The sequence below is a fragment of the Xyrauchen texanus genome, chromosome 44 (genome assembly GCF_025860055.1).
Source record: "Xyrauchen texanus isolate HMW12.3.18 chromosome 44, RBS_HiC_50CHRs, whole genome shotgun sequence".
NCBI lineage: Eukaryota > Metazoa > Chordata > Actinopteri > Cypriniformes > Catostomidae > Xyrauchen > Xyrauchen texanus.
Window position 1 is genome coordinate 20,318,861 of NC_068319.1, and position 26,346 is coordinate 20,345,206.

At 37.2% G+C, this 26,346-nt stretch overlaps 3 protein-coding genes across 6 annotated transcripts in view; 1 reads left to right on the forward strand and 2 right to left on the reverse strand.

The window, feature by feature from the left end:
- Nucleotides 1–12,629, forward strand: part of LOC127636545 (lysyl oxidase homolog 2A-like) — a 31,436-nt gene extending 18,807 nt beyond the window's left edge. Inside the window, exons 5-14 of the mRNA XM_052117138.1 lie at nt 801–1,017; nt 2,574–2,757; nt 3,741–3,892; nt 4,015–4,182; nt 7,665–7,830; nt 8,180–8,420; nt 10,716–10,831; nt 11,079–11,215; nt 11,290–11,401; nt 11,558–12,629. Of these exons, the coding sequence (XP_051973098.1) occupies nt 801–1,017; nt 2,574–2,757; nt 3,741–3,892; nt 4,015–4,182; nt 7,665–7,830; nt 8,180–8,420; nt 10,716–10,831; nt 11,079–11,215; nt 11,290–11,401; nt 11,558–11,622 (1,558 nt within the window). The 3' untranslated portion in view covers nt 11,623–12,629. The remainder of the gene's footprint in view (nt 1–800; nt 1,018–2,573; nt 2,758–3,740; nt 3,893–4,014; nt 4,183–7,664; nt 7,831–8,179; nt 8,421–10,715; nt 10,832–11,078; nt 11,216–11,289; nt 11,402–11,557) is intronic.
- Nucleotides 12,630–12,817: 188 nt separating this feature from the next.
- On the reverse strand, nt 12,818–20,529 carry LOC127636546 (R3H and coiled-coil domain-containing protein 1-like). 4 transcript variants are annotated; one of them, XM_052117141.1, is made up of 8 exons: nt 20,500–20,529; nt 19,829–19,983; nt 18,473–18,610; nt 17,858–18,356; nt 17,567–17,739; nt 17,161–17,231; nt 16,978–17,073; nt 12,818–13,550 (listed from the first exon to the last, which is right to left on the reverse strand). In XM_052117141.1, the coding sequence occupies exons 4-8, from the start codon at nt 18,281–18,283 to the stop codon at nt 13,441–13,443; spliced, it is 876 nt and encodes a 291-aa protein (XP_051973101.1). In that variant the 5' UTR covers nt 18,284–18,356; nt 18,473–18,610; nt 19,829–19,983; nt 20,500–20,529; the 3' UTR covers nt 12,818–13,440. The 4 variants fall into 4 exon arrangements, with proteins under 4 accessions (XP_051973101.1, XP_051973100.1, XP_051973099.1 ...); XM_052117140.1 differs by lacking the exon at nt 20,500–20,529 and adding an exon at nt 20,131–20,497; XM_052117139.1 differs by lacking the exon at nt 20,500–20,529 and having other exon boundaries at nt 19,829–20,057.
- Nucleotides 20,530–20,646: 117 nt separating this feature from the next.
- On the reverse strand, nt 20,647–26,019 carry LOC127636547 (golgin subfamily A member 7-like). The gene is made up of 6 exons (XM_052117143.1): nt 25,960–26,019; nt 25,159–25,281; nt 24,916–25,068; nt 24,658–24,759; nt 21,659–21,715; nt 20,647–21,517 (listed from the first exon to the last, which is right to left on the reverse strand). Exons 1-5 carry the CDS (start codon nt 25,966–25,968, stop codon nt 21,671–21,673), a joined length of 432 nt encoding a protein of 143 aa, XP_051973103.1. The 5' UTR covers nt 25,969–26,019; the 3' UTR covers nt 20,647–21,517; nt 21,659–21,670.
- Nucleotides 26,020–26,346: the final 327 nt, after the last annotated feature.

Genomic DNA, 26,346 nt, shown 5'->3' on the forward strand with positions numbered 1-26,346 from the left:
AGTAATCATGATGTTATATATTTGTTTCAAAGTTACAATTAATTTCTTTAGAAGTACAATTTTAAATAAGGATGAAATCACTGAGTGCACTTTAAAGTCTTATGGCTATACCTTCAAAACAGTGTGTATTTTAACATTTACAATGGTGCAATGCCTTGCCCCATAGACTTCCAAGTGCATTACAGTATACACTATTTTTATGTTTTTTTTTACAAACTGAGGGATGAGTCAAATTTATTTTCTGTGGTCATTGCCTTCGTGACATGCTGCCAATAGTTCTTAACTTGTAATGAACTCAAAACATTCCTTTATTCACATATTGAAAGAAGCTTTGCATGCATATACGAGAATTTATACCTCTGTTATAAAGCTTTAAGGCTTTAATTGTTGGACAGGGTGTACTGAATAAATGGTATGCTGATCTGGAAGAAAGGAACCATGTGGGCCCAACAGACTGTTGGAGTCAAGACATTTGGTGACCCTTGCTAGAGGACAGTGGGATAATGTTGTTCACTGTATTAACATTGCACAACGTTACTGCCACAGGCGATGTCTCTAATAATCGAAACAGAAGTTAATATGGAATTTTTTTTGCAATAACAGATGTCCCTATTAGTTGCATAATCCAACAGCTATTGCTGTCATTAGTAATTAGGTTTGTGATATCCTGCAAGAACTAAATAAAATTGATCATTAATAATTAATGTCATAATTCTTAATTATCGGTTATCACATAATTATCTGTTTATTTTTTGGCAAAACTGACAGGTTCTGCTTTTTTCATTTTGATTCTATTTCAGGTCGCTGTTAATGCGGAAGAAAAAGAACTACTGGGGTTTCGCTGTGAACTGTACAGGAAACGAGGCACAACTGTCCAGCTGTAGACTGGGCAAACCTCTGGAGCCAAAGCGCAATGGCACATGTGGACGTGGCCTGCCCGTGGTTGTCAGCTGTGTGCCTGGAAGAGCTTTTGCCCCCTCATCTTCCACTGGCTTCCGAAAGGCCTACAGACAAGCGGTTAGTTGCATGCACAGGAAATTAATAATTGTCTTCTCGCTCACATTTCTAGAAAGAATCGCTTCCCTTTCTATTCTTTTTTTGTGGATCTTCATGCTCATTCAATCTGGAAATGTATTATAATAAGTCATGCATTCCCTTTTGGATGGAAAGGACATTACATTATACTGAAACAGCCCCAGAGTGCTGATGTGAGAATGTTTATACAGATGATGAACACAAACTCATCCTAATGGCTGATGACGGTTAACTCGAACAGATCCATAAACAGACAAAGCTGGACTAAACAAACATAACCATGATTTAAGGGCTTCATTGACATGGTTGTTTACTCTCGGCAGATGAAATCTGGCAGCCTGTGCATTGATCTAAAATGGTCTTGAATAGTCCTTTGACTGATTTCAAAAGAATATTTTTTTAGAATGAGAACGTTAGTAACACTGTAAACTTTTCAAACTTCTCATAAGCTGGTTTTCTATCCACATATCTTTATGCACATTTTGAGATATTGCATAAAAACTGCAGGATGGAAATACCAAGATGTGAATAAAATCTCCAAAATGCCCATAAAAAACATATATGCTCGCTTGAGAAAGATACATTTCTTTATTCGATAAGAAATGCGCATAAACTGTGATGGAAACATATTTACTGAATAAACTCCTATTGAATTTATTAGGAATAAAAGAAGCACATCAAAAAAGTCACATGACAAGTTTTTTTGTATGTGAGCTATAAACCATGAGTATTTTAATAATAAAAGAGATACAGTGGCTACAATTTCTCTGGAAGTGACGTATTTTGTTTTTTTGAACACATGGGATTTAAACCCGGCTTTATTCACACATTGTTTTTCGCATATATTAAATTCGCAACTCTGATGGAAACATAGTATTTTGCTGTACTTTTTAGACAAGCATTACTGTTATTATTGCTCAAACTCCAAACCAGAATTATTAAAATTCTGCACATAACTCATCTTGCACCATTTGCAATGTTGGGTGTAATCCCATTACTAATTAGTTACTGTATTCTAATTACTTTTAAATCAAACCAGTAAATTTGTGATTAACATTTAGGAGGAAATATAGACATTATTTTGAAATCATTGAGCAGAAAAGTATTTATAAACTTACTTCAAAGTAAAGTAATTAGTAATGTGATTACTTTGTCAATGAAATAATAAGTAGCGAATTCTGATTAACATTTTTAGAAAAGGTTATAGTAATTTATTGTTTATTACTTTTTGAGTAACTTACTCAACACTGACCATTTGTGCTACTGATGTGAATGATGCAAAAGGGACACCTTTTCAGCTGACAATAAAATGGGCAAAAACCACCAGATTTACATACGAAGGGAAATCTAGTGACCAGAATATCATATAGAACTGATGGTAGGCTCTTTTGACTTGGGCTAGTACGCAACCACCTAGCAACCACATGCCAACACACTTAAAACCACCCATAAATTTAAATGTAAAAACCTAGCTTTTTTACTATGTTTTTTTTCTTTCTGATGAACCCTACTAATGTCCTCCATGTCTGATTTTCCAGCAACCCCTGGTGCATCTGCGGGGAGGTTCGAATATCGGTGAGGGTAGAGTGGAAGTACTAAAGAACGGAGTTTGGGGAACAGTGTGTGATGATAATTGGAACCTAAAGGCTGCAACTGTAGTGTGTCGAGAGCTGGGCTACGGGAGCGCTAAAGAGGCTCTCACTGGAGCAAAGTTAGGCCAAGGTCAGTCTTACACCAACTAACGATATGTTATTCTCTGACACAAATATGAACTGCATTGGTTATTAAGAATCATTTGTTAGTAAAAAGAACTGCAGTCATATCGAGTGCAGCGAGGTTAATCCTATTTTATATGGATAAAAAATATTTTTTTATATTGAAGAAGAATTATTTATTATATCTGAGTCTCGGAAACCTTTAATATATACATTTCAATATGAAAATTATAATATAATGCAATTAAGCAGGATGTTTAGTACAACAAAAGTCATGCATGATTTCCTTTTCAAAACACTTTTGAGAGGACACCACCTACAGCAGCCTTTGTCTCTGGCATTCATGAATCACTGCCTTCTTACTAAAGTCTCTTTGATCAGACATGAGCATTCCTGGTCCGACTCTTGGGAGCTTTGTATTCAAACATCTGTTCTCAAACTGCAAGCATGTGCAGAGAGCTGCTCCTCAGCTGTTGTTTTTAGAAGATACCAACCTCCATTTACATTTACATTTATGCATTTGGCAGACGCTTTTATCCAAAGCGACTTACAGAGCTCTTATTACAGGGACAATCCCCCCGGAGCACCTGGAGTTAAGTGCCTTGCTCAAAGACACAATGGTGGTGGCTGTGGGGCTCGAACCAGCGTCCTACTGATTACCAGATTACCAGTTATGTGCTTAGACCACTACACCACCTACCTAGTTTACCTACCTAAGAACAATAAATAGGCATTTATCCAACCAGTTTGGATTCACTTTAAAATGAATTTCTCCCCCAAAAAAGGCATTTTCTTCCTTAATTTTTATAGCCAAATCCTCTGGTTTCTAATGAAAAGGTACACTTTTTCTGGTTCTTTAGTAAATGATATATGTGTGAATATGAAAAACATTTGCCTGATGTTTACTAGTTGAATCTGCTATTAAATTTGATGAGTGAGGTTTCTGTTAAGTATTGAAAATATACCAGAGATATGTATGTGTTTCCACAGGAATGGGTCCGGTCCACATGAATGAGGTTGAGTGCTCTGGTTTCGAGAAATCTCTTACTGACTGCTACTTCAATAATGATGCACTAAGCTGCAGCCATGAGGAGGACGTTGCTGTACGCTGCAATGTTCCTTCCATGGGTTTCCAGAAGAGGGTGAGAACTCGTCAAAATTACCTCAATATTCAGCTATATCACCATTTAAACATTAATAAAAAAAAGTTGATGATAAACATGCAATGTAAAAACCATACAATTATTTCATTTTACCTCAACAGATTCGTCTAAGTGGAGGAAGACACCCCAGTGAGGGACGTGTCGAGGTTCTTGCTGAGAAGAATGGTTCACTGGTTTGGGGAACCATTTGTAGTGAAAACTGGGGGATAATAGAGGCAATGGTGGCCTGCAGACAGTTGGGATTAGGCTTTGCCAGTCATGCATTTCAGGTAAATCAGCTATGAGTTTTCCCATTCTCATTTTCACTCTAATGGGGCATATTCTACCTTGGAATGATGCACCATCAATGTCCACAATGCATTGTAGTCATAAATGTGTCAACATGATTTATCAGCATTTTTGGATGTTGTTCATTGTTTTTGGATATTGCTGTTGTTCACAATATACATAATGAAGGCACATACCAGATGATGGTGTAGTAGGCTAAAGCAGATAACTGTTAATCTCTGGTCTCTGGTTCGATCCCCACCACCATTGTGCAAGGCACTTATCTCCAGGTTGCTCCAGGGAGATTGTCCCTGTAATAAGTATACTGTAATTTGCTTTGGATAAAAGTGTCTGCCAAATGCATAAATGTAAATGTAAAATGTAAATCACAACTGTCCCAAATCAAGTGCTGCCATTCCTTTGCAATGATCGTACTGGAGTTGGTTAATTAACTGCCCAATGGCAAAGTAACTGTAGTGATACAGACCTGGAAACTATATATATATATATTATAGAATAGTTTGATATATTTGGTCGGTTTTATGAGTGGAAATTGTGTTTCACAAAAAAGTGCTTCTACGGGCTAATACCATGATTAAGTGCTATTATAGTGGCTGGCTGAAACTCGCAACTAATTGAAGCATATGGCCGTATGTCAAGGCTTTATGGCTTTAATGATAAAATATTTCCCTGTTGAAAAGACCAGCTTAGACCAGCATGAATTTCCATGCTGATTGATGCTGGTTTGGTGCTGGTCTAGCTGGTGGACCAACATACCCCTTCTGTTCTTTCTGGTGAAGCTGGTTGACCAAGTGTTGCTGGCTAAGCTAGTTAGGAAGCCTGGTGAGGACACCAGCACACCTGCATCCAAAACACAACATATGCTGGGGACCAGCATTGCTGGTCTTTTAAACAAGGTTGCGAAATGTCTAAAAGAGAAAAAACATGATTGTTAGATTTTTACTTTCTGTTAATGAGCTTTGGAGCTTTTGAGGTTTTAAAACAACGTGTGGCTATTAATGCATTAACTGCCTGAGGAAGTTTGTGCACTTTGAAATGGTCCTGGTAGCTTGTCACGTTTTCTGTCATCTTGTTACCAAACCTCAAAAAGAGCCAGATACAGATTCCAGATGGCAAAGTGGTCATTAAACATGATTTGCCTGACAGTCTGGATCAGTTGCTCTTTCCAGACTGCACGTGTGGAGGGTTTTCAACAGGCAAAGGGGAGAAAAGGTGGGAGTGAAGGGAAGAAGGAGAGCATATGGAAAATCTGACAGAATGTGCCCACATGCTTTCTCCCAGCGGTGCAAGTCCTGTGAATTTATCTTTCAGTCTAGTGGGGAGGTGATGACTCAGCTCTGCTGAGTCAAAGACAAAGCTCATCGCTAGGATAAAGGAACAAAATGCTAGATGATTACTCATCATGAAGACTTTCCCGAGTTTGTGGGGAACATGCCGTCCTATGTTTCAAACCTCTAAACAAGCTCTAATGAGAAACAATCTTGAAAGCAAATGCTAAATTCACATTCAGCCACATTCAGTCAATCTGGAAAACCACTTACATATTGCCATCGTTTGGTACAATGGAGTAATTACACCCAGATAGTCCTCTTCAATGGTTTACATTAAGACAAGTGAAAAACTTTCGTGCATTAAGTCAAATCACAAAAGTCCAAGGGGTTTATTGTCATTTCTATCCCATGTGTTAGAAGAATAAAAGATAGAAAGTGTATCCAGGATTCACAGCGCAAAGCATTCTGAAGTGCAGTTATTAAGGACATTCTTAGGGGCTGTTCACACACCAAACACATTTCAGCACACTGTTTTTTAATTGTATTCTTAATGTAAATGTTTGCTAGATGGATGTCTTTAACAGTTAAGGCCAAAACATTAGGCTTGAGATATTCTGATTATTTTCCTGATGATTATCGCTATAACATGATTTTTTCAGATATAAATTGGGCCGCTTGTTACACAATAGTCATGGTCTTTTCAAAAGAATTTCTCAACACAACTTTGGTAGGGTTCATTAAAGTGGGTCGCACAACGGACGTGAAGGTATGCACACACCGCCAACGCTCAGCATAAAAATTCTGCAGTACCACGGAGCGCAACTTGCATAGTTTCACATTAAATCGGACCCAAATCATTATCAAAGGACAGAGATTATTTCCTCTAGTCATTGCTGGATTATATATTGTGTTTATGCATCTTTCATAAAGCACAATATATTTTCAGTTACAAGTGTGTAGGTCGACAACTTGAATAAAGACCTACTCAAGGCTACATACAGAGAAATTGCATAATAAACGTTGCCATTTCTAATAATTCAGTTTGCAAATTTACATCAGTTTCATACACAAACCTGCAAACTCATCGACGTCACTTTGTTCATTTTTGAGGAAACATTTGTAGCTTTGAGTTATGAATTGTGCTCTGACACATTTCAGAGCACAACATGTGAAATCGAGCTTGCATTGCAAAGTGCATCTCCGTTTACACACTTGCATAGTGTACGTTTCGGCCTTTTTTGTTTTTTAAGTGACTCGTGCTGGAGCGCAACGTTTTTTTAGCCGACATGCCAAGTTGAAAAGAACTTAAAGGTGCTATAAGCAATTTTAGTCATTCTGGAACTTCCTCCAGACATGCTGTTGAATTAGCTTTTCTTTGCAAAACACACGTGCTCACGTATGAACACACTTGAAGACTGTTGCATTAGAGCAGATTGAGGGATTGAGATTGCTGCTGCTCAGTGATTATTTCTGAACTTTACATTCATAATAGTCCAAAACACAGAGGTAGCAGGCATTTATAATAAGTTTAGGACAAAATAAGTTTATATTTATATTTCTCATCTCACTTATATTGGTCGGGCGGTTGTACACAGTCTAGTTGCACAAGTTTAAATATTTCAACGCAGCTAAAGCTCAAATCGGATTCGAAAATGTCCGATCCGGAGATGTCTTAACCCCACACAGCCCCGTGCAACTCTGCATTGCTTTACAGAAACAGGAGTGAAATTTCATGGCACATATTTCAATGAAATCTGACAGACAATAAGGACATTTAATTCATGTCATTTAATAAAAAACCTATTAAAAATGTGTCCAGACACTTGCTGTTCTATTCGTAGTGATGCGTCAAGCTTTTTAAGCACAAGGAGGCATTCGGTGTGAATGGCCCATTACAGGACAAACACTTTTAACACCATATTGAATAGACGTGGGCAATAAATTCTAACAATTTCACAATTAACAATAAACTGACAATATATGCAGATGGAGGGCCATATACTATATAGATGTTGAGGTACATGTTGTTGTGCAAAGTGGGTAAAATATGCAGAAAATTTGCATGGTGATTGTGCTTAAGCGTGGGTTCAAATCCGACTGAACCCACCCCCCTCTTGTCCTATTGTTTCCTGTAACCCCCCACCCCTATTATGTGACTCCTACATACTGATGTGTAATGTGTGTTTGTGTAGGAGACATGGTACTGGGCTGGAGATGCCAGTGTGGATAATGTGGTGATGAGTGGGGTCAGATGCTCAGGCTCTGAGATGAGTCTCGCACAGTGTCTCCATCACGGCAAATACCTCAACTGTCCTAAAGGAGGCGGACGCTTTGCCGCTGGAGTCTCATGCTCAGAAAGTGAGACAATTACCTTCTATTGATAAGTGCTTTTTAGAGAAGTGTTTTAATTGATCTTTTGTCAGTTACATTTGCGTTGTATGTCTTAAATATATGAAATCTAATTATAGTATAAAAAGTCAATTGAAAAGTATGTAGTGATTTTTGGTTGACCAAAATGCTAAACCGGTGCATCTAATAATTATAAAAATTGTCTGTAGCAAAAAACTCTGTAGCAGGACTGACTGTCCTTGTCATAAATACTATAAACTACCAGGTATTCTTTCCATATGATCTACTAACCTGGCTGTCTAGACTGACGTGCCTGGAGGAATGTGCTCTTTCTGACCTCTGCTTTCATCAATTATAGCGGCCCCTGACCTGGTGCTGAACGCTGAGCTGGTAGAACAGACAACCTATCTGGAAGACCGGCCCATGTATGCTCTGCAGTGTGCTCTCGAGGAGCATTGCTTGTCCAGCACTGCAAGAAAAGATGACCACAGCTCGTATCGCCGCCTGCTCCGTTTCTCCTCCCAGATCCACAACGTCGGCCAATCCGACTTCAGACCCAAAATGGGATACCAAGCCTGGACCTGGCACGAATGTCACAGGCAAGAATATTTAAAATCTTAACCTCTTGTACACATGTACACCACCAGAAATTACAAGACATACAGATGAAGTCAGAAGTTTACATACACCTTACATACATTTAAACTAAGTTTTTCACCATTCCTAACATTTAATCATAGAAAGCATTCCCTGTGTTAGGTTAGTTAGGATCACTATTTTAAGAATGAGAGATGTCAGAATAATAGTAGAGAGAATTATTTATTTCAGCTTTTATTTCTTTCATCACATTCCCATGGGTCAGAAGTTTACATACACTTTGTTAGTATTTTGAAGCATTGCCTTTAAATTGTTTAACTTGGGTCAAACTTTTTGGTTAGCCTTCCACAAGCTTCTCATAATAAGTTACTGGAATTTTGGCCCATTCCTCCAGACAGAACTAGTGTAACTGAGACAGGTTTCTAGGCCTCCTTGCTTTTTAAGTTCTGCCCACAAATTTGAATTCAGATTGAGGTCAGGGCTTTGTGATGGCCACTCTCAATACCTTGACTTTGTTGTCCTTAAGCCTTTTTGCCACAACTATGGAGGTATGCTTGGGGTATTTGTCCATTTGGAAGACCCATTTGCGACTGAGTTTTAACTTCATGGCTGATGACTTGAGATGTTGCTTCAATATATCCAAATAATTTTCCTTCCTCATGATGCCTTCCTCATATCTATTTTGTGAAGTGCATCAGTCCCTCCTATAGCAAAGCACCCCCACAACATGATGCTACCACCCCCATGCTTCACGGTTGGGATGGTGTTCTTCAGCTTGCAAGCCTCCCCCTTTTTCAAACTGCAGTCTGGCTTTTTTATGGCAGTTTTGGAGCAGTGGCTTCTTCCTTGCTGAGCAGCCTTTGAAGTTATGCCGATATAGGACACAGTTTTACTGTGGATATAGATACTTGTCTATCTGATTCCTCCAGCATCATCACAAGGTCCTTTGCTGTTGTTCTGGGATTGATTTTCATTTTTCACACCAAACTACATTAATCTCTAGGAGACAGAATGCGTCTCCTTCCTGAGCGGTATGATGGCTGCGTGGTCCCATGGTGTTTATACTTGCGTACTATTGTTTGTGCAGATGAACATGGTACCTTCAGGTGTTTGGAAATTGCTCCCAAATGAACCAGACTTGTAGAGGTCCATAATTTTTTCCTGATTTCTTGGCTGATTTATTTTGATTTTCCCATGACATGATTTTATGGAATTTTCCAAGCTGCTTAAAGGCAGAGTTAACTTAGTGCATATAAACTTCTGACCCACTGGAATTGTGATAAAGGAAATTTAAAGTGAAACAATCTGTCTGTAAACAATTGTTGAAAATGTTCAATTCAAATGCACAAAGTAGCATGTTACAAATATTTAAAAAAATATATTATTTTCGTGTAATACAGTTAAAATGTGAATTTTTATGTTCACATGTACATCTGTGTTCATCTGTGACAGCTGAAGGGTGTGACAATGAACAAGGAGAAAATAGACATTTTTAATTTGTTGAGCAAAAAAATACAAAAGTGTTTTAGAAAGTAACTTTTAAAGTAAATTAATTAGTAATGTGTTTACTTTTTCAATGAATCAGTAATCTGATTATAATTTTAGAGAAGTAGTTATTAATTTGCAGATGATTACTTTTAAGTAACTTTCCCAACAGTGCAATTACACAGTTAAAATCATAATTGTAGATTACATTTTTGAGGTAATTTAATCTGATTACTTTTGGATTACATGTTGCATGTTTTGATGAAAATCATTAATTGTAAGTACAATTTACACACTTTTTCATTGAACATCAGTAGACATGGAATCAGTGGGTAATGTACTTGATATGTAATCATGAAATCCATACAAGTAATCTGATTACACATTTAAAATATACTCTAATTACAAGTAATTGCTTTTTGTAATCTAATTATGTAATCCAAATTGCACGTAATCCATTACCACCCAACTCTGATGATAGACTCACATTGCACCAACTATTTAGAGATCGACATTTAAAGCAACCAATCACAATTTGTTTTTACATGCTGTTTAGGGCAGTTTGTCCAGCATTTTGCGTTTTTGCTTTAGATCCCATATCAAGTTAAAAATACTCCACGCCTCAAGACACCTGTATTCGCAAGAACGTGTTTGGTCTGAACGGCATTAGGTCAGCCAATCACATCAGATCTTACAAGGTTGAAAAAAGTGCTTTCCAGTTTCGTGAATGGATTGTGGGTGATCTGTGGGAGTGCCAACTGAGGCTGAGGCAACATAAATGATGACAATCTCATTGTTGTCTCTTTGTACAGGCATTATCACAGCATAGAGGTTTTCACACATTATGACCTGTTGAGTCTTAACGGCACCAAAGTGGCGGAGGGTCACAAGGCCAGTTTCTGTCTGGAGGACACTCAGTGTGATGAGGGTAAGAGATCACATGACTGTTCAGTACTGTTACAGCCAAATGTTTATGTTACACCACACTTAGACATACTACAGCGAACTGAAACATTATTGGTGGTGCTTGATAAGGAAATTATCACTGTAATTTCCATGGGAAACGACAACTTGCCAAAGTAAAAATCTAGTTCACTTTCATTTTTCCATCAGTCTCTATAAATGTTAATGAAATCTCAATATATAATAATTGTCTGTTATTTTCATTCATGCAGGTATTCAGAAACAATATCTTTGTGCCAATTTTGGTGAGCAGGGCATCACTGTTGGCTGCTGGGACACTTACAGACATGACATTGATTGTCAGTGGATCGATATCACAGATGTGAAACCAGGAGACTACATATTCCAGGTACCATTTACACCACTTCTCATGCGCAATCAGAATCTATTTCAATGTCTTACTGAAGTGACTCTGCCTGACAGGTTATAATCAATCCAAACTATGACATAGCTGAATCAGATTACACCAACAACATCTTGAGGTGCAAATGTCGCTATGATGGATACAGGATATGGACGTACAACTGTCATACAGGTGAATCAGTGAGAAACACCGTATTCAAAGTCATGTTAATTTTTTTTTAAACCCCTCAAATGTAAATCTCTACTTTGCATTTCCTCTACTGAGACAATTAAGAATCAATGACAAGCATTGTATGCCAACAAACTCGAACCTTTGATACTTTTTTAGGTGGCTCGCGGAGTTCAGACATGGATGAATACCCTGGAATGAGCAACCAGTTGTTCCACAGGTAGAGGAAACTGTCAAGAAAGACAAAGGCTCTCGGTGGCGAATGCTGCAAGCTGTCACTCAGACTTTTACATTTGATAGACCACTAGAGAGACTCACAACTGTGCTGGGAGCAAGACATCCAGCACTTTAAGTGCAGACACTGACCTCTGCCATTTTTACAGACCTCCAAGTGTAGATTCACCCTTTAGGTTGAAAGGCAGATCATGTTTTTGCATGATTCCTACTACAGTATATCACGCTTGCTTTGAACAGAAAGTATGTCACTGATTGCATTTGTTGCTTAGTCTTTGCAAACTGATGCCATGAAGTATTGTTTAACCTGTCATGCGAATTGGGATCAACATCAATGCTTCAATTCTTCCAGATGCTTTTTCTCTATTGTAATATAACTTTAAGGGATAGTTCACCTCAAAATGAAAACTTTCATTCACTCTCCCTCAACACGTATTCTGGGAAACACAAAACGCAGCGTTAAAGTCATACAGGTTTTGAACAACCCATGAGTAATTTATAAAATTTTTAGGTGAACCATCCCTTTAAAATATTGCAGTTTCATTAAATCCATCTTTAACTTCTCATGTATACAATTACTTGCAGCTATTTTACACTTATGTGGTTATTCATCAAGCATGTCAAGTAATTTATTACTGTATGTTCAGTCAGGGATTGTCTTGTCAACGTCAAATGTATGCAATGTGAAACTGTAATTTGTTGCTAATTTTTTTAAAAAGCTCCCTCCGTTTTATGAGGGTAACTATGACCAGTTAGTTGTTTTTAAGGTATAGTGTGTATATGACTGAATGAAACAATCTACATTGTGAAACCATTGCATTGTTTTCTATAGCAAAAGAATGGACTAAACAATTAATATGTTGCATGGAGACATTTTTTTAATGTTTTAAATTTTGTGAACAATAAGAAACGATTTCATAAGTGACAGCAATAAAACAAAACACACATAAAAATGCAATAATAAAAAACAACAGGTTAAGGTATCAAACAATTTTACAACAATAAAACACGTTTTAAATAACTGTCAATGTTTATAACTCTCTCCTTCACTTCCATTCCCTTTATTTTAAATTGTATTGTAGTGCAGTTTGTATTGTAGAAGTTACTTTCTTTAAAAAGAGTGTGATTAAAAAAAAAACAGTAAGATCACAAATAAATAGACAAATTGATTAACTGTAGAAACTAAACCAGTTGCAATAATAAGGAATTCTCTAGATTCTGCTGTACATCTGCAAATACTACTAGTCTTAAATATCTGATGTGCCAAAAAAAAAAAAAAACAGGTGGTCTCCATTCCAATCGCAAATGACACATCCCAAACATGAGATCAATTGCAGTGTTTAAAGCCCAGGTATGGAAAAACAGAGCAGGCTAAAGCAAACAAGCGAGTTAACGAAGCCACATTTTACGCTTAAAAAACAAGAAAGAAACTCATTTAAATGAGTATGAGAAAGCACAGAAGGGCAGAGAAAATTCAAACAAAACCGAAACACTTGTGGGATGCCACATACATTTTATGGACACCTATGTTTGAGCATTTCCACATATGCCATAAAACCATAAAAAAGATGCATAGCTTATTCATAGCCTTTCCTTTCTTTGTGCTCTTATATATACATCTGTGGGAATGGTACAAAAGGAGGAATGGTACATATCGGCTGTTGTTCTTGACATTTAATGGCCAGGTTTGCTTTCGGTGGTGTAGCAGTTGCTTAGGTTAATGTTGCAGAGAATTCTGTCAATTTAAAAAACAAAAACAGTGTAGTCTAAATGTGAAATGGAATTCTGTAAGGCGTTTTCATTGAGAGTCAGAAGCGTTTCCCCCTTGAGCCTCCTCTCAAACCCAGCGCTCTGGTCACCATCCTGCGAGCTACCACTGTGTCTGTACGTGGCCTCTCTTTCACCGGCTGAATAAACTCTGTATCAGAGACAAAACATAATATTTGTCAATCAAATCTTAGGGACACTGTAGTTTACATACACTTAGGTTGAAGTCATTAAAACTAATTTTTTAACCACTCCACAGATTTTATATTAGCAAACTATAGTTTCGGCAAGTCGTTTAGGACATCTACTTTGTGCATGACAGTAATTTTTCCAACAATCTTGACGGACAGATTTTTTCACTTTTAATTCACAATTCCAGTGGGTCAGAAGTTTACATACATCAAGTTAACTGTGCCTTTAAGCAGCTTGGAAAATTATGTCAAGCCTTTAGACAATTAGCTTCTGATAGGAGGTGTACTGAATAGGAGGTGTACCTGTTGATGTACTTTAAGGCCTACCTTCAAACTCGGTGCCTCTTTGCTTGACATCATGGGAAAATCAAAAGAAATCAGCCAAGACCTCAGAAAAAAAAAAAAGTGTGGACCTCCACAAGTCTGGTTCATCCTTGGGAGCAATTTCCAAACACCTGAAGGTACCATGTTCATCTGAACAAACAATAGTATGCAAGTCTAAACACCATGGGACCACGCAGCCATCATACCGCTTAGGAAGGAGACGCATTCTGTCTCCTAGAGATGAACATAGTTTAGTGCAGAAAGTGCAAATAAATCCCAGTACAACAGCAAAGGACCTTGTGAAGATGCTGGAGGAAACTGGTAGACAAGTATCTATATCCACAATAAAACGAGTCCTATATCGACATAACCTGAAAGGTTGGTCAACAAGGAAGCCACTGCTCCAAAACTGCCATAAAAAAGCCAGACTACAGTTTGCAAGTGCACGTGGGGACAAAATATTACTTTTTGAAGAAATTTCCTCTGGCCAGATGAAACAAAAATTGAACTTTTTGGCCATAATGATCATTGTTATGTTTGGAGGAAAAAGGGTGAGGCTTGCAAGCTGAAGAACACTATCCCAACCGTGAAGCATGTGGGTGGTAGTATCATGTTGTGGTGGTGCTTTGCTACAGGAGGGACTGGCATACTTCACAAAATAGATATGAGGAAGGCATCAAGAGGAAGGAAAATTATGTGGATTGAAGCAACATCAAGACATCAGCCATGAAGTTTAAGCTCAGTCACAAATGGGTCTTCCAAATGGACAATGACCCCAAACATACCTCCAAAGTTGACAACAAAGTCAAGGTATTGGAGTGGCCATCACAAAGCCCTGACCTCAATCTGAATTCAAATTTGTGGGAAGAACTGAAAAAGCAAGGAGGACAAAATTCCAGCAACGTATTGTGAGAAGCTTGTGGAAGGCTACACAAAATTTTGACCCAAGTTAAACAATTTAAAGGCAATGCTACTAAATACTAACAAAGTGTATGTAAACTTCTGACCCACTGGGAAGTTATGAAATAAATAAAAGCTGAAATAAATAATTCTCTTTACTATTATTCTGACATTTCACATTCTTAAAATAGTGATCCTAACTGACCTAAGACAGGGAATGTTTTCTATGATTAAATGTCAGGAATTGTTAAAAACTGAGTTTAAGTGTATTTGGCTAAGGTATAAGTAAACTTCTTACCTCAACTGTATGCCTTGTGATGCACTGAAATGAAACATCTTGGCTGAAAACCACAAAATGCATATTTTCTAGGCTTGGAATCAATGCCTTTTTCACACACATCGACAATCAGAAAATTGTCCAGGAGATTATCATATATATATCAGCCTTTTTCCAGATATAAATAAAGCTGCTCATCAAGCGTGAGCAGAAGGGTAAATTAAAAGGGGTCGCACAAGGGACACTTCTGGTGGAAATTCTGTAAAAATTCAGAAGCGCCATGGAGCTCAAGTTTGCGCAGTTACACAAGTTTCATACCTTCAAACTCATCAATGTCACTTTGTTCATTCCTGAAGTACAAAAACCATCATAATGCCAGCATCAATGCGTCCTGTGTTGTGAGACCTATGCCTTGTCCACTTGTCCCCTGTGCCTTGTGGTCTTCCAATGCTTTTACACTAGACTACACGAAACATGGCCAACTGAGTGAATTGGAAAGCATGCAAATTAGATTTCTAATTTAAATGTCGACTTGGGTTAATACATCAATGCCTCAAAAATATATTGATTACATAATGTGCCAATCAATATTTTATTAAATGCCTAATATTTTCCTAATACAATTGTTTTTCTTGTACCTGTCCATCATCCATGTTGTCAATATATATATATAATAAATTGGGTTTGTCCCCGACAGGATCCCTTACAGATTCAGTTTAATTTGAAACGTGTGAATTTTCACGCATGGTTGAGAGGTTGAATTGAACAGGTGTTTTGACACCTACGATGTAGAGTGCTACTCGAACAGTAGATAGGGATATTTTACCATGGTGTTTCAAGGTGGCTCATACTAAACAGCCTGACAAGTTCTGTACAAGCACGAGGAAATGCTCTTTATTAATGCACTTTTAACCAATAGAAAGATCGCTTCACTTCTGGGGATGTGGACTTAAATGTGCAATTATGAAACTGAATGTGCAAATCGCATTAGAAAGTTTACCACAGTGTGCTCCATAAACTCCACTGAGTATTTTTGTGCTGTTATGCTCGTTCATGTGGACGCACACACATAGCGGTACACAAGGGAATCCCTTAGAGGACGAAGCATGATATTCGTAATGAAATCAGTGAAATTCAGGAAAATGAAAACTATAGTAATAAAACATAACTTTGGTATTTTATAATAAAACCATAATAACCACAAAGTTTAAATGTAGACTGTAGTAACCATAGTTTATGGTGGAAATCATGGTTTTACTATAGTAATATTGTATTAACCATGACTGTTGTAGGCTAACCATATTTTGTTTTTAGTTTTATGGTGGAAACAATGGTTTTACTAAAGTAAAATTGTAGTAACTATGAAAAGTAGTCCAAGCTTTTTTGGCGGCCGAGATTTCCGTGCGTCCCTGTAAAGTCCATTTGACTCTAGTCCCCAGAAACTTCAGATGGCTCCGACATGACAGAGAAAAGATCAACGTTGCCCCCATAAACATACAAAAAAGATACCATCCTAGTACCAGCCCTGGTGTGTTCAATGGGTTGTTACTCAGAATAGACGCCATTTTTTATTTTTTGTGATTGAAAAATACTCCATGAGGGATAGATGTACAGTACGTTCATTAGGTTGTGCTAAACTTTCTAAATATCACATCCTATGTTTTCTGGAGATTTCTGTCAACGGGATTTCTTTTAGTATGAGGTATTTGTAGTGTTTTGTCAGATGAGCAATCGACACTGTACACAACTTATTGAACAGACTGTACGAACCATCACTGAGGTCTATTTGCAATGTAGTTGCGATCGGCACAAAACCATGAAAAACGACATCTATTTTATATACTATGACAAAGTGGTTGTCAGGGATTCTCTGTAGCTCAGCTTACCTGCTTGTCTGATTGCTTTCCACTTTGCTTTCTGGCTTCCTTCTGAGAGAGTGCAGGCCTTTAGTAAAGGATGCTTAAGAAAGAGAGCCTGTGTAGCTGAACAGAACCAAATACAAGTAAGTCAGACATACTGTACGCGACACATAAATAGATTGGACATAGGAATGCTTACTAAAATAATACCTGCAGATTGACTTGAAAATATGCCGAGTGCATGAGTGTTATCCACCCACTTGATCTTCATCCTCCCCTCACTGTAAACAAACAAAAGCAAAAAACTGTCTTGTTTACGGACCATAGAAAGATGGACTACATTTTTACATAAAGTACAACAAATCATATGTACCAAATGTGCATGCCAGTGGTGCATGCATATGTGCATTTTGCCAGTACTATCAACACCAAATCTCTACAATATTTTGGTACCTTGCTTGGCTCTATTATTTAATGTAAATCTATGGTATTTTTTCCCAGTCCTCAACTAGCCACTAACTTGTCAACAATCACAAATATTGCTGAATGAGGTACATGCTGAAGCAAAGTCTGAGCTATACTAAAAGAGATGCTTGCCTGAAAGCAAACATATTACCTGCAGCCGTCAAAGGCATCGAGGAGGTCATCTGTTTTAAACATGGCGGGAAAGTCATAGATCTCAATAACATGTGCAAACTCCTCTTGATTGAGCCAGATATTTGCATAGCCCGAGTAATCATGGCAAGTGTTCTTTATGACGATGTCCCCATGTTTCAGGTTGGCTTTGATCTAACACAACCACAACAGAATGAAAGACAAACTACAACATGTGAGTGAACAGACCAAACAGAGATAATGGCTATTATATTTAAGAGCTCCAATAAGTTCTAGTACACTGGTTACCCACCTCGGAGTGCAATTTTTCAGTTTCATAACTGCTCTTTGGCTGGATGGTTGCATCTGAGTTGTCAAAACAATCTTCATCTGCTTGGTCATCTAATGTCAAAGACATGATGGCAGACACTGTCCGGTCCCAGTCAGGAGGCCACGGAGATGGTCCAGACCTTGAAAGCAGCACAAACTCCTGATCATCCAGTGATTGGTGATTACTGCCCGCCCCTGGTTTCTCATTGGCTACAAGTGGTCTGTCCACAATGTCAGATCTGGTTTCCTCTGATGATGGGTTCAGATTCTGCTGCTCCAGATCTGTCGAGTTTTCAGACCCCTTCGGTCTCATAGCCAGTGGAACATAAATATGCTTGTCTGGCCTTCTGTCGTCTCGTCTGTTCTTGGATCTAGGCACCTTTGGTCGACTGTTGCCTTTGTCCTCCATTTTCCTGCCCCGACTGTTTGCTCGAACATGAGAAATACCCTCTGTGTCACTACTATCCTCTTGTGAATCCAGCCTGACAGACACACCACAATAATGAGTCACCAGAATTCAGTCTCTTTAAACTGTCAAGCACACACTACAAGAATGAAGCTTGCCACCCTGCACCATTTATAACAGTAAATGCTTTACCTGACATTGGAACAGCACACTACGACCCTACGGGACCAGCCCTCGCCCACAGAGAACGTGCTGAGGTTGGGGTGGTTTTCAGCAGTTTTGTGAGTCAGAAAACGAAGTCGGCTCGGGAGAGGTGGGAAGAGCAGGACACTACAACAGAGAGACATTTTAATGACAATGACAATATTTCATCAGGCCAAAGTTTGAAATTTCAAGCATTTACAGCATGTCATCTAAAACTAAAACGTTTTTATGACCTTGTATTTGTTATACTGCAAAATCAGTGAAAATTAATGAGTGAGGGAAAAACCAAAAGGTGAAAAACTTAAAAGAAACTTTTCCTTACACACATGTAAACATTAAGTCAAAATATTGATTTTGAATAATTTACACACACACACACACACACACACACACACACACACACACAAGTTTGGAATAATGTACAGAATTTTCTCTTATGGAAAGAAATTGTGATCGGTTGAATGCCACTTGGTGAATAAAAGTACCAATGTTTAGTCAGGACATTAATAACATGAAAAATTATTATTACAATTTGAAAAACAATTCAGAACTTCTTAAACTCTTTAAAGAGTTCTCATAAACAAAAATCCTCCATGTGCAGCAATGACAGCTTTGCAGATCTGTGTCATTCTAGCTGTCAGTTTGTCCAGATACTCAGGTGACATTTCACCCCACACTTCCTGTAGCACTTGCCATAGATGTGACTGTCTTGTTGGGACTTACACACCTTACAGTCTAGCTGATCCCACAAATGCTCAATGGGGTTAAGATCCATAACACTCTTTTCCAATTATCTGTTGTCCAATATCTGTGTTTCTTTGCCCACTCTAAACCTTTTATTTTTTTTTCTGTTTCAAAAGGGGCTTTTTTGCAATTTTTCCCATAAGTCCAGCACCCCTGAGTTTTCTCTTTACTTTTGTACATTAAACTGGTGTTAAGTGGGTAGAATTCAATGAAGCTGTCAGCTTAGGACATGTGAGGTGTCTATTTCTCAAACTAGAGACTAGAGATATACTTACCCTCTTGTTTAGTTGTACATTTGGCTTTCCACATCTCTTTCTGTCCTTGTTAGAGCCAGTTGTCCTTTGTCTTTGAAGACTGTAGTGTTCACCATTGTATGAAATCTTCATTTTGTTTTGGGCAATTTCAAGCATTGTATAGCCTGACTATAATTTCTGATCAGTTAAATGCCACTTTGCGGTCACAGGATTGGCTCATTAGATAATCGCATGAATAAGTAGGTGTACAGGTGTTTCTAATAAGGTGGTTGGATTTTTATATATATAATATGGACATTTAATATGTTAACCACACTGATAAAGTGATACTGTATGTGACTGTTACCTTTTCTGGTCATGTCTCTGCTGAAAGCGTTCCAGTTCCTCAAGGACTGTATGGATAAATTCATTTTCTTGTTTGGGACGGTAACATCCATCAATGCAAGGAAGAGCCAGGGTGAAGATTATCTTGTTCAACAAAGACTTAAACTAGTGTCTGTCCTGATTTCAACATTAAAGAAATAATACAGATTTAGCTGCAGATCAGTAACATACAGGCCAAGCATGACTTATTTAAGTCATGTGTATATATATAAAGAAAATAATTAACACAGCTTGTATTCGAGGCCAACTAAGTCATTCATTCACCTGTAATTGTCGTAATGAAACCCTGTATTAAGACATTAAAAACGTTATTTCAGTTTAGTGTTAGTATATCAAGTATAAAACTTATATAAACAGTATATAACGTTATAGTATTTGATTAAAGTATGATTAAATTACAAAAAGAAAAAGTGTATCAATAAATCTGATCGGACATTTAATATTAAACAAATTTGAATTAAACATTAGCCAACTAGCTTAGCACACCAGTTTAATTCAACAGTACACCCGCTTGAAGACGCACAACATTTAGACTCGTACCACGGATAAATGAGCTTGAAAAAAGCGACGATTAAATATGTGCGTTAAAATGTAGTTAGATCGACAGAAATACTATACAGACGTTAACTTTACCGGATTTCTCTGACGTCAAAAGGATTTTCAGTGCGTAGCGCGCTCTGGTGGTCAGAAGCTGCATTACAATACAAGAATAAAACCTGCTTTACAGAAATGACATTTTCTGCTGCATGTTCACAGACGGCACAAACGGAATTAATCTGTTCATGAAAACCTTTATTGGAATATACATAGCTTAAATAGGTGTCAATTTTTTTTTTCAAAAAGACATTGATACAACACTGATAACAGGATTTACACAAGAAAAAGGCTGAACTGACAGCAGTTAGAAAATACAAGGGTATGCAATATTAAATGCAACCAAGGTGTTTATGGCATTTATGTGTAATAAGGACTATATCGCAGACCCCAATAAAAGTACAGAAGTCCACTTGTAAATATAATAAAATGTAGTGTTTAAAATGCATGGAATAGAAAGCAAACAGTATTGTGTAGAGGGGCACTATGAAATGGAACAATGATAAATTCAACAGATTTTTACTAAAAATCATTAAATACAGAATCCATTTTATTTCCATGTACACAAAACTGAAGCATCTTTATTATTGTTAGAATAACAGTTTTAACAAGTACAAGAACGCAGAAATCACAGAACATCCAAACAATCATTATGCAACAGCATTGTGAATGAACATTGTGCACTTAAATCTACACTTCTCAATTGAGAAGTGTGTGTGTGTATATGTATATATATATATATATATATATATATATATATATATATGAGTTCTAGAGAAATAATCTTAAGCACAGCCTTATAAAATAAAGGCACAACACAAAATTAAAATAATTCAGTTAAGACACTGGAGAGCTGCTAACTGAGGGACAGCTGATTTGGAGAATTTGGGTAAGGTACTTATAAATATTACTCTCTCCCTCTATAAAAAATAAAAATTAAGGAATAAGCTGAAAATAAACAACATACACTATCTTCAGTTTAGCACAATCAGGTCTGGTATGTTATGGAGATGCAGGTTGAGTCCAGCAGGCCAATAATCATGTTCCACACATGATCCTGTGGAAAGAAATCATGTATTGCATTAAATGCAGGAATACATATTGCATCTATTTCAATTCACTTCAAAACTAGATATAGCATGTGACCGAATGCAAAACAATCTATTTGAAAGAGTGAAATATGAAGCAAAACATTAACCTGTGGTGTGTTTTATCTTGAGCCAATACTTCTATCCTCAAAAATAGTGATCTCCACCTTTGAAAGCTCAGGTTAAGGAACACAAATTATTTTCCATTATCATCAACTGCAGTACGTAAATATATTAACCTCATCAACTAATCGATGGGCATTTTTGGGCTGCCGCCTGTAATTTTTCACACTCAAATTTAAAAGCTCGCAATTTACACATACTGAGCACAACTTTAAAAAAAAAAGTCTCAAATGTTATTTTGAATAGAATAAAAAAAAATTAAGCATGTAATTCTGGTCCTTTTCATTCCATCTCCCTCCAAATAGTCTTAATTTATTCCACTAGCAGGCAGCAAGCACTAGATTTTTTTTCTTCTATAACCGGTCACAAAATGCCAATCTGAAATGTAGGTGGCACTATAATGCATTTTAGCCCTCACAGATGTGCTCGTCCATAGACATTCAGTCTAATTTTCAGTTCATGCACCAACCTCATTTGGTCTTTGAATACCTCGGCCTCTGATTGGACTAGATGCTCAATCTACGTGTCATTAAGCTGAGATCCTCCCCTTTATGATGATACATAACATTTTATCATCACTAGTCAATAACTTATTTTAGCATGCTTTTCCTGCTGGATGGCATATTTTGTTCAAGACATCTATATAATATTGGATTATTCACACAAGCAAGCTCACAGACATGTAAAAATTGCTATTTTTTTTTTTTTTAAATAGCCCAAGATAAAAGCTTCATACATGTTTCAGTTTCTAGAAATGTACCAGACAAAAAGATTGCAGACCATTTTTCTCATTGCTATTATTCAGCACAAAACCACCCAAATATAGTGCAGAAGTTATTGGGAAGTTTTTAAGTCTTTTGCAAGCTTCATTAAAGCTTTAATATGCCTTTCTGGTATTCTCTCTTTTGAAACCTGGATGGCCTCAGATAGATCGCTGACTATTGCTTTGATATGTTTTGATCTGTGACATGTTTTAATTTTGCTCCATAGCCAACATCTGGGAAGGGATATATTTTACAAGCTTTGCATTATAATATGGTAAACATTGGATGAACTAATTTTGCTGTGCACCTCAGTTTGTGCCTCCACTAGAGGGCTCTGCTTGCTCAGGTAGAAGACAATGCAGATGCAGCATTTTGTTTTAATATCACAATTTCAATTAGTGATTTCATAAAATTTTAAACAGAAATGTAGTAGGCTAGTCTAAAAATTAAGACCATTAGAAAACAGTAAAAAAAAAATAGATATATTTATTATTAGGGCTGTCGATTTAACACGTTAATAACGTGCGATTAATTTTACAAAAAATAACGTGTTAAAAATGTTTTACACATTTAATCGCAATGCTTTCCTGAGTGATTCAAGCTTGTAGTAACACCTGTTTACTCCAGAGGGCAGTAAGTTAAATTTCAGCTGTATGAGCAACGCACAGTTTATACAGTGAAGAAAACATTAACAACTCTTCAGCGGACACACAACATAAATGTGCGAACCAAGGGATCTCAAGATGTGTTTAAAGATTGAGTATTAAACTATATTTAACTTGACACAGTGACCAAAACATTTTACTTTGATGCAACACACCTGAGACACGACCATATAGTTTATATAGTATTCCAATAGCCAAATTCAATATTAATTGCCACTGATAAAGGGCAAATATTTGTGATGCATTGCCTTGCATTATGATGTACATTAAACAAGAGACAAATGACTGGCATTCACAAAATCAACATTAGCCAATATAGGCATGTTTGTTGAAGTGTAGGACCAATAAGAGAAAATCTAATAAAAAACTAAAAGTTATTGAAACCCAACATATTATAAGTCAGCACGTTGTTGAAAATAACAGGTAAGCCAAGTCTAAATAATGTGCTGAAATGGTATTTTGCGACGTGCATTATGATCTACCACAAAAGATGGCAGCTGTTTTGGATTAGAAAGTTAGCAAATTTATGATGTAAAAACTAATAATAAAAGCTAGGAAAGAAAAACAGGCTATGAGAAACATCACCCTAATATATTGTCCAAAAATATGACATCCACTCCCAGATTAAACATTTAAAATATTTAACACCCGGCACTTTTTTGAAAAGTAGGCTACTTGAAGAACAGTGTAAAAAAAATATGTGGCCTTCAAAGCCATTTACATACGTGTTTTATTGAGTGAAACGAAAGTGGTCCAGTGAAAGACGGGACATGACTAACCTGAAGTGATTAATCCCCCTACACCTGAAAAAGCCCACTCAGCTGGAACAGAGGTTGCTGGCAGGATTAAAGAGGAATCGAGTGTGAAAACACCCCTACTGATACAGTAGCAACTTGCAAGCCAATGTTTAGGAAATCTACTACCCACGCCACCACCAAAGTGATTCCAATTTATACTTTTCTAGTGTGAGGGGACATTTTTCTATGTGCGCTGTGAGTCGAAGGGGAAAGTAGCAAGCTAGCTCTGGAACAGCAGTGGCACTATCCAAGGGAAGGTTAAATTACACTTATTTGGGTGAAAATTGCTTATCAATAATGCACAAGACCTGGTATTAAGCCCCAATGAGATATTAACACACACACCCCCCATTACTTTTTAAACTGAATTACACAATTCACGTGGGGTAACATTTTTAGGTTGGAAAAAACGGAATTCCGGATTAATCCGCAAGAATCACATCCCTGATTCATATTAATATTTCTAATACATAACTCTAGGTGGTGCTGATTGGAGATGTGAATGTTTTCAGGCCTGATTTTGTTATTTTACAGTATGAAACAAATATGAAAGTGATGGTATTCTCTGAAAAATTCAGATTCTAAGCCTTCAAATTATACCTCATATGCCTGACTTTTGCATTAGGAGACTTGAACATTTTAAGTGTAAACTTTTTTGCAACATAGTGCCTCCATTTGTACTCACCGGGGGTCCGCAGTTGAAAAGTTTATCAAGTGAGTAGTAAACCTGACTCTGACATTTTCTTGTAAAAAAGGATACAACTCTGAGCCCTCTTTCTATGGGATCCGTGAGGAGAAGCCCAAGAGGAGCATACATTTTCTCATTCTGCTCCTGGATGTACTTGCCGATCTTTTTCAGCACCTGAATGAAATTAACAATAGTGTCATATTGATCAAATGTCTTAATGTCTCTACTAGGCTTCGATTATGAATGGTATACTGCAAATAAGTCAATGTAATCCAGTCAGAAACATCAGGCAAATACCTACAGTCTATGAATGTATAAGTGCACATTTACTTTTTCATAGTGGGTTTCCATACAGAGGAAGATTGAGTATGCAGTTAGACAGGCCAGACAGCCTTCCAGATATGACCGGCCTCCAAGCTTCTCTGCCTCTGCAAATAGATTATTCAGGGTCTGCATAGTCTCTTCAAACTGCTGCTTGTCAATCTGGAACAAAAAAACAAATATCACATCATGTTTAAAACAAATGTAAACTTGCACAATAACAGTAACACAATTTTTGCAGTTTCTACTCACCCTGCTCTCCAGCTCTGAGGGGAACTTGGTCTGAAACTTGCAGATGGTCCCAGAGGTGTAGTCTCTCTGAACGAATACCTTGGAGGCGACGGCTGCTTGCCGGAGGTCCTGCAAGCTGTGCGTCTGTATAGATTTATTTTTATTTTTTTACATATTAATCACCCAAAAAATGACAATGGTAATCATCATTTACTTGGTTGTTGCAAACCTGTATGACTTCCTGTCTTACGTGGAATACAAAGGGAGATGTTAGGCAGAATTTTAGGGACTGATCTTGTCTTCCATACAATGAAAGTGAATGGTGACAGAGTGAATACTCAGCCGAACATCTCCTTTTGTATTCCTTGGAAAAGAGAAAGTCATAAAAGTGTGGGACATAAGGGGGTGAGTAAATTAGGACATATCTGGGTAAAATATTCCTATAAGATACATTTAAAATAAAATAAATTAATAAAGCTCATATAAAAACAAAGTTAAAAAACACAGTAACGCAATGATATCACAATCAAGTGTCCAAATTAAATGTCAAATCTGGTGACAACCAGACGCTCATTTCAAGAATGTGACATGGTTTTGGATTTATACGAGTATACTGACAAAAATTAAATGAAGGAACAGAATAATCGACGTCGATCTCATCTCGATCCGCCACTGGATAAAAAATAATAACAGTTTTATTTTGAGACAAATGAATGATTCAAATGGTTGAGAAAACATTATTACAACATGTTAACTTCAAGCGTTCATATTTCGTCGTGAACAAGGGGAAAGTATTTTGGAAAATTGTTTATATTCGCGTACCTCCGCCATAGTGGCTCCTGCTGCTCTTCCTGTTATTCAACCTCCTGTACTCCTCTAAACACCGACCGGTTGGAACCTTTTGCTACATTCATCAGTTCCGTTTAAACACTTAATGGCGTGCCCCCTCAAATGTACTGCAACGGCTTACTAATATTACTAATAACGTTTGTAACCACATGGATTCACAGGTAACATGATAAAAGATGTGTGAATATAATGGTCCTCTTTGGTAGTTTAATATAGTAAAGGCGTTGAATGCAATTATTTCCGAAAGGCTTGAAATGTGATAAAGGCCCAACATTTTTAATTTGGTTTTGAAAGATACATGTATTTTTAAAGTTCACACAGTAAAAGATAAAACTGTGTAGGCATTGCTAGAAATTTGCC